The 12,719-nt window shown below is 36.8% G+C and overlaps 1 protein-coding gene across 2 annotated transcripts; it reads left to right on the top strand.

Annotated features, from left to right (window-relative positions):
• The first annotated feature begins 56 nt into the window (after nt 1–56).
• Nucleotides 57–1,198, top strand: LOC121973644 (transcription factor LAF1-like). 2 transcript variants are annotated; one of them, XM_042525035.1, is made up of 3 exons: nt 60–333; nt 403–532; nt 618–1,196. In XM_042525035.1, the coding sequence occupies exons 1-3, from the start codon at nt 198–200 to the stop codon at nt 1,093–1,095; spliced, it is 744 nt and encodes a 247-aa protein (XP_042380969.1). In that variant the 5' UTR covers nt 60–197; the 3' UTR covers nt 1,096–1,196. The 2 variants fall into 2 exon arrangements, with proteins under 2 accessions (XP_042380968.1, XP_042380969.1); XM_042525034.1 differs by having other exon boundaries at nt 57–532; nt 618–1,198.
• The last annotated feature ends 11,521 nt before the right edge of the window (nt 1,199–12,719 follow it).

The following is a 12,719-nucleotide window of genomic DNA, read 5'->3' as shown; positions in this document are numbered from 1 at the left end:
TAACAACCTGGAAATAGGTAATAAACAGTGTGTGCGTCATTATCTCTACTTGCCTGGTCATTCCGTCCATGTGCTTGCCAAGTGCTCATCGCTAATCACCGCAGTCCTTCAATTATATATAGAAGCTCTTTGTCATTCTGTGCCACGAAACCGCACCAAGTCAAGGGATCAAAGGCAGAGCTTGCAAGGAAGCATTCATGGGATGCAGAGCTTGCGAGAAGCCGAAGGTGAACTATAAGAAAGGGCTGTGGTCGCCTGACGAGGACCAAAGGCTCAGGGATTATGTGCTTAGCCATGGCCTCAGCTGCTGGAGCGCAATCCCTGCCAAAGCTGGTGATGACTTAGCTTCTTCATGCTGTCCCTCTATTTGTTATTCATTTGCTCGTTGCCTGTGTCTGGTAGGTTTGCAACGCGATGGGAAGAGTTGCAGGTTGAGGTGGATCAATTATCTAAGGCCAGGCCTGAAACGTGGCAATTTTGCTACGGAAGAGGAGGAAACGATCATGAAACTTCAAGCCCAGTTGGGAAACAAGTAAGCATTCTTTTTGACGCAGTGTGCCAATTGAAAATCACAATTTCAGAACAGAAGTTAACATATTTGTTGTTTAATCGTTCAGGTGGTCACAGATAGCAACGCACCTCCCTGGAAGAACCGATAACGAAGTGAAAAACTACTGGAATTCGCATCTGAAAAAGAAAGTTTTACTGAAGTCTCAGAAACCTGAAACCCCTACTTGTGCGAGCTCCTCCTCTTCAGACTGCACCAACCAAAGACCAGTACTTGAGTATGAAGGCTCACATGGGCAGACTCTTTCAATCGCAGAGCATGCTGACTTGAGTCGATCTGTCAATGCACGTGAAGCTGCACTGTATGACTTGCCCAGAGTCTTCTTTGGAGACTGGTGCTTTTTAAATTTCGATCCTGACAGGGGTGATGAAGGTCTGTTTAGCTTGCAGGACTCCAGTTCCCAGGCAGGGATTTACCAGTCGGGGTCAAAACCAGCGGCAACAGAAGTTGATGATGGATTTGGAGTACAGCATAAGGGAATGAATCAGATTCAAGATATGATGTTTGATGCATTGTTCCCTGTATAGTTTATGAAAGGATGGGTACTGGGACAGGTTTTTTGTGATTTATCTTGGGCATTCTTTTGTGATATTTTTGTTGTAATTTATTGCTCATACAAGTTTCATTACAAAGGATTGGGTGTTCTTGTGTTAACTATAACCACTACTATAATTGTCACGCCCTCAGGTAGTCTCTGTCAGAGAAAATTTCGACAGCGTCTCTCCTGTACGAGTGACAATATGAAATTTTCTACAATACTCTCAGGGTCACATATTCATTGGCCAACACGACCAAAACAATAACAGTATAAATATAACAAATATCCACGCAGTTTATAATGAAAATTACACATAAGCACAGATAAGAAAAGCATCGTAAAAACTCCTACTCAACTACACCCATAAAGCACAAAACTGATATCCTACTCAACTACACTCATAAAGCACAAAACCGTTATCATCCAAATATAAATCCATCGATAACAAAACATACAAGATTCAAATGTCAAGCTATAAGTCTGAAAAGCAAAGTCTAATACAATAAGTAAAACCCCAAACTGTGCGAACTCGTCGCGACGCGCAATGGTGGGGGACTAGCAACTGGAACTCCTCCGGACAACCTCAACCTGAAAAGAATAATAACGGGGTGTGAGTCCAATACTCAGTGAATACCTAGTTGACATGCATAATAAACTATAACAAATAGTCATAACTATGCGTACAGTCTCCTGATATAACATATAGAAAATGCAGAACAGAAAGATAAGGAGTAACTGTACTAACCAGAATCTGGGTATAAGGATATCAAGGCCGTCAAACCCAAAGTATCATAAAACTTGTATGCATGTCAAACAATGCATCCATCCAATATGCATCATATAAAGTGCAACAACCACAAGAAATAAATGCAAATAATGCATATGATGCCAATAACATGTCCTGGTCACCCCTACTGTCAGTCAGTCATCTCACACACGATGGTGAGACCGAGTGGGTAGGCGCCTTGGATCACAGATTGGAGGCGCCTTGGACTGGCATGGAGGCGCCTTCAAGTGGATCAGAGGAGAAGTTTTCAGCGCTGATCCACGCGGCTGACTCGGCATGCTGGAGGTGCCTTGGATGGTGTTTGAGGCGCCTCAAGCAGTGTATAAAAGGAGGTTTCGAGCAATAGGTTGAAAATCAATTAAAAAGTGTTCTTCCTTCCTGTGCTGCTCAAGAAACGACCCGGCTCAGCTACGACAAGTTCCCGACGACCCGAAGCTACAGTTTTTCACTTAGTGTTGTCGGTATAGCTTATTTTCAGTTCACTTAATTGTAATTCTTTATTGTACCATAATTCCGATATTATAGTTGTTGCCCACAAAAAGCGATCAACGATCGCGGGCCTTAGAGTAGGAGTCACCCAAAGCTCCGAACCAAGTAAATAACTTTTGTTCGTGTGTTGCTTTCCTTTACTATTTCCGCTGCGTTATTTCGATACGTTTTAATCCAAAATGTGTGAAAGCCACGAGCGCTATTCACCCCCTCCCCCTCTAATGCTTCTCGATCCAACAATTGGTATCAGAGCGGGGTAGCTTTGATTTGGTGCAACCACCAATCAAGCATTCTTTTCGTGGAATTTTTCAATTTTCGGAGTCGATTGCAATTAGCATAATTGCTACATTCTGATCTAGTTCTTTTCGTAATCATATTCTTTTCTCGAAGTTGGTGTAACACCATTCGAGAACGCAATTTATTCTTATTTCTATACCACACTACTAAACCAGGATTAAGTTCTGGGACATCTTTTTGTTTCTTTGTGTGCATATTCTCTAAATGACCCAACGAGAAGGCTACAACACTGTCCGCCTCCCGCTCTTCACCGGAGAAAACTTCGGTTACTGGAAGGGCAGAATGGAAATTTTCCTGAAGATCCAGTTCGAGATGTGGATGATCGTCAAGACTGGGTTTGAACTACCGACTAACGGAGACGGCAAATCAATACCCTGCGAAGACTGGGATCCAACATTAATCAAGAAGGTGGAAGCAAATGCCAGAGCAACTTGCACCCTCCAATGTGGACTAACAAAAGAGGAACTCAACCGCGTCGGCCATTTTTCCAGCGCCAAGGAGTTGTGGGAGAAGTTGATTGAACTTCATGAAGGAACATCCGACACCAAAGTAAGTAAAAGTGACTTAATATTTAATAAATTATATAATATTAAATTGCAGGAAGGCGAGACAGCTATCCAACTCCACGCTCGGATACAAGACCTATTTAACGGGCTTCATGCGATCGGGCAAAAGGTAGACAATCGGGACATCATCAGGTATTCCTTAAACGCCTTTCCGAGGAATACCTTGTGGGCATCTATAGTAGATGCCTACAAGGTTTCTAAGGACCTGCCCTCTATTAAATTAGATGAGTTGTTTGCTGAGTTTGAGCTTCATGAACAGATTAACTCACGTTCAGCCAAGAAAGGTTTGGCTTTGATTGCAGGTACAGGAAGAGCACACGAGTTAAGATTAAAGCGCAAAACTGAACCAGAGTCAGAAGAAGAACTGGATTCGGACGATGACGACGACGAGCTCACGCTCACAGCCGAACTCGTCAACCTAGTGAGGAAACTCTACAAGAAAAAGATAGGCTTCAACAAGAAGGACCCCAAGAAGGTAATTCAATCCAAGGAGGCCCAAGCCAAGGTAAAGTTCGAGGTGACGTGCTACGGGTACAATCAGAAGGGGCACATCAAAGCGAACTGCCCAAACCAGAAAGATCCAAAGAAACCAAGGAGGAAGAAAGCTCTGAAGGCAACCTGGGACGAGTCTTCATCAGAAGAATCCGACGACGAAGAACTCGAGCAGGCAAGCCTTCTCGCACTGATGGTCCGAGACTACACCAACGAATCCGGAAACGAGGATAAATCGGAAGCTAAGTCCGAGAGAAGCCACGGATCCGTATCCGTTTCTGAAGGGTCAAACCCCACTGTATCGTCTTTATAATTTAATTAATTATGTAATACGTAAATTAGCTAAGTCTAATGTTCGGGTCAAGTCGCTTCTAAAAGATGTAACATCTCTTAAAGAAGCAACTGATATCGAATCTTTGACTGAATATGTTCAGACTGGAACCTCAACTCAAGTCCAAAAGCTTGAGGAAGAGAATTCCAGCCTGAAAATTCAAATCAAATATTTGAAGACTGCATTGGAACGGTTTACACTGGGTTCCAAGAATCTTGACTTGATTCTTGGAAAATAGAAAGTCGTATACAATCGATCCGGACTAGGATTTAAAGCTAAAAAGAAATTTCGTTCATATTTATCGCTTATTTACAGACCAAATAGTAAGATAGTTCAAGCATGGGTACCCAAGTCCAACCTGGTCAATCAAGTTGGACTTGGTCAATATTGGGTTCCCAAGGATCAAGTACATTACCTTGATAGACCATATCGAGGCTATGATCCAGGGGGAGCAAATAGGAAAAATATCCTGATAAAAAGATAAACCATTAAAGGAATATAACTCAAATCTAATTTATAAAATTAAATAAAAATATATAAAATTATCAATAATGTAGGGGGAGACTCCGGAAAAGTTGGCACCTCCAAAACTAACATACCCGGCAGGGTAACCCAAACCAAGCTACCCGGCAAGGTAATTAGAACTAATTAGAAAGGGAATAAGTTTAACTTGACCTATGGTACTGGTGAAATTTTGGATGATAGTACGTTAGGGAAGTTTAGTCTATGCATGTCTAGGAAGATATGGCTTTGACCTGGTGCATTTGGCTAAGTGGAACTAACTGAAGCTACCCTTTATGGATCCTAACCAGTTAAACCAAGGTTCAGTATTAAGTTCAGTGGATAGGACTATTTGGAAAACCTCGAAGGCATGGTTACTTTAATGATGTCCAAGTGACTCACCATAGCCCAGAAGTTTATCCAAAGAATGTCTATTTGTTGAGCCCAAAACTAAACCTGAATCTAACACAAAGTTAATCCAAACCCTATAATTGAACCCAATTCATCTCACAAAATTATAAGATTCCCTGATTTGAAATTTAGATAGGGTGAGATGACTAAAGATTAAAAAATAAAATGAAATTAAATAAAAAAATAAATTAAATCAAATTAAATTAAAAATTAAAAATTAAAAATTAAAAATCAAATTAAATTAAAAATAAAAAAGTTAAATTAAATAAAATTAAATTAACAACTAAAAAATTTAAATTAACTCAAATTAAATAAAAAATTTAAAATCAAATTAATAATTAAAATCAAATTAAAACTCTTTTTAAAACTTATTTAAAAATTCTTTGAAACTTATTTAAATTCTTTTAAAACCTCTTTTTAAAAATTCTTTCAAAAACTTATTTAAAAAATATTTTAAAAACTTATTTAAAAATTATTTTTCTTTTAAAAATTTATTTAAAACTTATTTAAGTTTTTTTTAAAAAAAAAGTATTTAAAAATTCTTTTAAAATTTATTTTAAAACTTATTTAAAATTTCTTTTAAAATTCTTTTAAAAACTTATTTTAAAATTCTTTTTTAAAAAAAATCTTTTAAAAACTTATTTTAAAATTCTTTTAGAAACTTATTTAAAAATTCTTTTAAAAACTTATTTTAAAAATTCTTTTAAAATTCTTTTAAAATTCTTTTTTAAAAAAATTATTTAAAAATTCTTTTAAAACGTATTATTTAAAACTTTTTTTCACGAACCTAACTAATTAAATTAACAAACTTGACTCATCAACCTAATTAACTTAGTCAAAACAATTTGATAATCTAACTATCTCACAATCACTCATAAGGAAGATCTGATTGGAAACCTAGATTGGGTGAGATGAAAAATTAGGGAGCTAACTTCATTCAAACTATCTTTCCCATTAAACAGATTTCAATTCAAATACTTTATGTGTAGGAACATAAAGAATTAGATCAATGGATGTTGGATAGTGGATGCTCTAGACATATGACTGGAGATAGACTGAAGTTCACAAAGCTCAAACTAAAGAATTTAGGATCTATTGCTTTCGGCAACGATGGTAAACTTAAGGTAATCAGAAGAGGTAACATCGAACTCTGTTCCGATTTTATTATTCGAAAAGTATTATTAGTTGAAAATTTTAACTTTAACTTACTCAGTATAAGCCAGTTTTGTGATAATGGTTATTCAGTAAACTTTACCAAATCTGGGTGTATAGTTAAAAATATTGATAACCCTGAAATCACACTTAAAGGTGTTAGGAGAAACAATGTCTACATAATTAATCTACCAATATCCTCAATAAAGTGTCTCCTGACACAATAAAAGGAAACTAAGTTGTGGCACAGGAGATTGGATCACACTCATACTAGACTCATTTAAAAAATGAGTCAAAGTGGTCTAGCTAGATGTCTACCCAAATTAAAATTTATTGAAAATTCAATCTGTGATGTCTGCCAACAAGGTAAACAAACCAAGTCAAACCATAAGTTAACTAATCTAAACAGAACTACTTCAATACTTGAGCTCCTTCACCTAGACTTGTTTGATTCGCACGGAGCCAAGTCACTAAGCAAAAACCAATATTGCTTAGTAATCATCGATGACTACTCAAGATTTACTTGGGTAAAGTTTATGAGAACTAAAGATGAAACTTTTGAAGTATTTAAGACTTTTTGTAACATAATAGAAAATGAAAATGACATACAGATAAAAAGAATAAGAAGTGACTATGGGGGAGAATTTGAAAATCATAAGTTTATTGAATTTTGTGAAATTAATGGATATCAACATGAATATTCTTGCCCTAGAACCCCCCAACAAAATGGTCTAGTAGAACGTAAAAACAGAACCCTACAAGAAGTTGCTAGAACCATATTAAACGAATACAATTTATTTAATCAATTCTGGGTTGAAGCAGTTAACACAACCTGTTATGTACAAAATAGGATTTTAATTAACAAATTTCAGAATAAAACACCCTATGAAATATACTATAATAAAATTCCTAATTTAAATTATTTAAAAGTCGTCAGGTGTAAAGTATTCAACTTAAACACTAAAGACTACTTAGGAAAATTTTCATCAAAAACAACCCCAGAAATATTTTTAGGGTACTCAACAACCAGTAGGGCATATAGAGTTTATAATAAAAATACACTAAAAGTTGAAGAAACAATAAATATAATATTTGATGAAGAAAATAAACTACCCAATATAAGAAATGAAAATAATAATACAGAAAATGTTAACTCAAGAAATACAGAAGATGATGACAGAATTCAACCTGAACCTAATGAATCTAAAGAATCAATTCCTAACCCAAATGTAAGACCGACAAGAACAATCACCAATCACCCATCTGACCAAATTTTGGGTGATCCAATTCTAGGAGTCATGACTAGGTTATCTTACAGGAACCTAAGCCAAATAGCCCTGATTTCTAAAATTGAACCAAAAACTATAGATGAAGCCCTACCAGACCCAGATTGGACCTTAGCAATGCAAGAAGAATTGACCTAATTTGAAAGAAACCAAGTTTGGGAACTAGTATCTAAACCCATCAACAAGACAATAATTGATACAAAATGGGTTTTTAGGAACAAATTAAATGATCAGGGTGAAATAGTTAGAAATAAAGCAAAATTAGTAGCCAAAGGGTTCAACCAAGTAGAAGGGTTAGACTATGATGAAACCTACACCCTTGTAGCCAGACTTGAATCAATTAGGATGCTACTGGCCTATGCAAACATAAAGGATTCAAGCTCTATTAAATGGATGTAAAATTCGCTTTCCTAAACGGATTTATTAAAGAAGAGGTATATGTAGGTCAACCCCCAGGATTTAAGGACTTAGAATATCCAAATCATGCCTTTAGATTAAAAAAAACCCTATATAGACTAAAACAAGCTCCTAGGGCTTGGTATGAATCCTTATCCAATTATCTAATATCAAAAGGCTTCAACCAAGGTCAAATAGATTCAGCCCTCTTTGTAAAAACCTTAGAAAAAGACATATTTATAGCTCAAATCTACGTAGATAACATAATTTTTGGATCCACCAACTCCAAAATTTTTAAAAGAGTTTACCAAATTAATGGAAGATGAATTTGAAATGAGTCTGGTAGGTGAGCTGAACTTTTTCTTATGTTTACAAATCAAACAGACCAAAGATGGAATTTACATTTATCAAACTAAATATGCTAAGGAATTAGTTAGAAAATTTGGAATGGAAAACTCAAAAAATATTAATACACCTATGACCACTAGTATTAAAGTTGACTCAGACCTAGAAGGTAAACCAGTAGACTCGAAATACTATCGCAGTGCGATAGGGAGTATACTGTACCTAACTGCGAGCCGACTAGATATTCTTTTCGCAGTAGGTATGTGTGCAAGATATCAATCTTGTGCAAAAGAGTCACACTTAACTCATGTTAAAAGAATACTTAAATATATTAAGGGAACCCTAAATGTAGGACTATGGTACCCTAGGACTTACACTAGGGGTGTTAAAAATGAACCCGACCCGACAATCCAACCCGAGTCGACCCGAAAAAAATCGGGTTCGGGTTGGGCATTTTCGGGTTCGGGTCGGATTCGGGTTGGAGGGTTAGAGAGTAAAAAAGTTTCGGGTTGGGTCGGGTCGGATTCGGGTTGACCCGGGTTGACTTAAATATAGGGTTTTGTGGGTTTTTTTGGAGTTAAATCAAATTTTATTTTAAAAATTTAGATGTTTTTATGTATATTAATATCATGTTTGTATGATAATGATTGAGTATTGAGATAAAAGTGAAGAATTATAGGGAAAATAGCCCAAAAAAGTCGTTTTGAATAGGATTTTCGGGTTATATGGGCCGGGTTCGGGTGGATCGGGTTGGTCGGGTTCGGGTTCGAGTTGAGGTGTTTTGGGTTGAACTCAGGTTCGGGTCGAGTTAAAAAAAAACTCAACCCGACCCAACCCGACCCGACCCACCCGAATTGACACCCCTAACTTGCACTCTTGATCTGACTGGCTATTCTGACTCAGACTATGCCGGGTGCAAGCTAGATAGAAAAAGTACAAGTGATAGTTGTCAATTTTTAGGTCAGTGCCTAGTAAGTTGGTCAAGCAGAAAGCAACATTGTGTTGCCCTATCAACCACTAAAGCTGAGTACATAGCCTTAGGAGAATGTGCATCTCAACTATTATAGATGATGCATACCTTAAAAGACTACCAATTAGAATATCAGAATACTAAAATTTCAATTGACAATATAAGTTCAATTAATCTAACCAAAAACCTAATTCACCACTCAAGAACTAAACATATAGAAGTAAAACACCATTTGTAAGGGATCACGTAGCTAGGGGTGATATTGAACTTAACTATGTTGAGTCCAAATCAAAACTAGCTGACACATTCATAAAACTCTTACCTGAACTTGAGTTCAGTGCACTTAGAAGACAAATAGGAATGTGCTTAGTAGAATAGACCTTATGTTCCTTATCTTTAATCAGCTTGGTTTTTGTATCCTTCAAAATTTTAGGAAAAATAATGTTTTCAAAAATCCCAATTTATTTAGACTTTCTAAATTTGGACTTAGCCTAGGGCTTACCTTTAGATATCATGTTCCCCTAGTTTCAGCTAGAGCATCTCACAAGCACACTAGGCTTACCTTGTCTGTGGTTGAAGAACTTAGAACGGTGTGAGATATATAGGGTATAGCCTAGACTTCAGAATGCTTATTTTTGTGCATTACAGTAAGTCTGGACGTTAAAAGTCATCTTACATTAATCAAGTTAAGTCATCTAAATCTAGTAAAATCTAACTGGATCAATTGACTTAACTTGACAAACCAAGTGAAAGTTGTTGCCCTCTAGGTAATCAGCTAGTAGCTAAATGGTTAGACATGCAGTCAAGAGGATTAACTGGATCAATTCTAATATTTTTTAGTTACTCATGCTTGGACTTTAGGACTTCTTGAACTTATGTAAAAATGGCCTTAATTACAACTTTACAAGCTTATTTTTTTCTCAAAAGCTTTTTAAAACTTAGTCTGGTTCAAATCATTTTACCAAATATTGTTTCGAATTAACCTTAGCTAGATATCTCTCAAAAGTATTTTTTTTGGCTAAGTATTTTTTAGCTTTTTCAAAAATTGATTACAAGGTTTCCAAATTTAACTAAATGTTTTAAAGTGTTTTCTTTGCTAAGTATTTTCAAACTTCAATTCTTTGTACAAAAATCTTTCTACACTAAGTAATCTTTTAACTCCTTTCAAAATTTAGCTAAATATTTTAGATTCTTTCAAAATTAAGCTAAGTATTTTTCAAAAGGTTTTTTAATTTTAGCTTATGATTGTTCAAAAAGTTTTTTGAAATAAAGACATTGTCTTTTAAGGCTTTAAGAATTTAAGGAAATATATTTTAACAAAGCCTTTCAAATTAAGCATTTTACAAGCTTACCTAGTTTTTTTTTCACTATTTCTTCGAATTTAGCTGAGTTACTTTTCAAAGACAAAATAATTTAGCTATTAATATTTACAAAATGAGCTAAGGCCATTTGATCACTGTTCCTTGTAATTCCCTTGTTTATTTTGATATATGGTAAAGGGGGAGAGTAGGGAAAATTTTAAAATTTAATTCGCAAAATTTAAAATTTAAATTAAAAAGACCTCTTATTAAGGGGGAGTCTTACATCGTTAAAAGTTTAAGTATGCTTTAGCTTAAGTTATGCTTATTTACTTAAGCTTGTTTATGTTTCTTACATAAACTTTGAAGATCGTTTATGTATCTATTTTACTTAATTTTGAATTTCAGTTGTCATAATCAAAAAGGGGGAGATTGTTGGTGCGGAAAGCATCCGCCGACTGAACCCTAGTTTTGATAATGACAAAGGAATCAAAGTTAAGCTTATATGTGATCTAACATGTCTGATGGAGATTGCAGGAAAATCCTAAGTGTTCTTAGGCAAAAGTCCTAGTTGCAGTTAGGCAAGGTGAAACCCCTAGGGGGTGGTGATCCTAGGTTCTAGGGGGTGGTAACCCTAGATAGAGGAAAATCCTAAGGGGGGTAACCTTAGGTCCTAGGGGGCAGTAACCCTAGGTGGAAGAAAATCCTAAAGGGGGGAGGGGGGGTAACCTTAGGTCCTAGGGAGTGGTAACCCTAGGTCCTAGGAGGTGATAACCCTAGGCGGAAAGTCCAGTCGGTCTGGAGGACCGGACTGGCATCAGGTAATCTCTCCTGAGGGGAGTAGGTGAGGACACGTTCCCCGAAAGAGGGAACAGTAGGCGTCGAGTTGACCTAGGGTTTTCGGTTGGAAATCCGAAGTCAGACCCGGACAGTCCGATGACTGTCAGACTTTATATTTATGATATTATGTGCTAACTTTGTGTTGCAGGGTATCTTTTGGACTAACGTATCTTGCAGGTACAAAGGAGCAACCTTAAGCCTTGGATGAACAGTGTCCGAGACGCCTCCATAGAGCTTAGAGGCGCCTCAGGTGCAAAGGATAGAGCTTGCACGCGGCAGAGCTGGAGGCGCCTCAGACTGAGCTGGAGGCGCCTTGGACCACAGATTGGAGGCGCCTTGGACCGGCATGGAGGCGCCTTCAAGTGGATCAGAGGAGAAGTTTTCGGCGCTGATCCATGCGGCTGACTCGGCATGCTGGAGGCGCTTTAGATGGTGTTTAAGGTGCCTCAAGCAGTGTATAAAAGGAGGTTTCGAGCAGCAGGTTGAAAATCAATTAAAAAGTGTTCTTCCTTCCTGTGCTGCTCAAGAAACGACCCAGCTCAGCTACGACAAGTTCCCGACAACCCGAAGCTACAATTTTTCACTTAGTGTTGTCGGTATAGCTTATTTTCAGTTCACTTAATTGTAATTCTTTATTGTACCAAAATTCCGATATTATAGTTATTGCCCACCAAAAGCGATCAACAATCACGGGCCTTGGAGTAGGAGTCACCCAATGCTCCGAACCAAGTAAATAACTTGTGTTCATGTGTTGCTTTCCTTTACTATTTCCGCTACGTTATTTCGATACATTTTAATCCGAAGCGTGTGAAAGTCATGAGCGCTATTCACCCCCCCCCCCCCCTCTAGCGCTTCTCGATCCAACATATCTTATTTATTAATTGTTGAAACATGTTTAGTGGTGTTATCTATCGGTACTTGGTGTGTAGATACGGGAACCATTGATCATGTCTACAATTCATTGCAGGGGTTCCAGGAAACCTGACAACTACATGAAGGAGAAATCACTGTTTACATGGGCAATGCTACAAAAGTAGCAGCTGTTGCAGTGGGAGAAGTTTATAGGAATAAAATATTGATTTTGAGAAATTATCTTTACGTACCAAGTTTTAGAAAGAACTTGATTTCAGTTTCTAAACTATACAAGGATGAATATTTTATTTATTTTGATAACAAAGGTATTATCAAGAAAAATAGGGAAGTTATCTATTCTGATACGTTGGTTGACAATTTATATACTCTAAATTCAATAACTCCCACGATGCAACAAATGAAAATTAATAACACATCTTCTAACTCTAATTAGAGAAAGCAACATTTAGAAATGAACCAAACATATTTTTGGCATCTAAAGTTAGGTCATATTAACTTGAGTAGGATTCAAAAGTTAATAGCCGATGGACTTTTAGGTTCATTGGTAGTGGAAAATTTTCCAAACCTGTGACTCTTGCT

Source organism: Zingiber officinale, chromosome 4A (genome assembly GCF_018446385.1).
Source record: "Zingiber officinale cultivar Zhangliang chromosome 4A, Zo_v1.1, whole genome shotgun sequence".
Taxonomy (NCBI): domain Eukaryota; kingdom Viridiplantae; phylum Streptophyta; class Magnoliopsida; order Zingiberales; family Zingiberaceae; genus Zingiber; species Zingiber officinale.
This window is presented reverse-complemented; position numbering and strand designations above follow the sequence as displayed.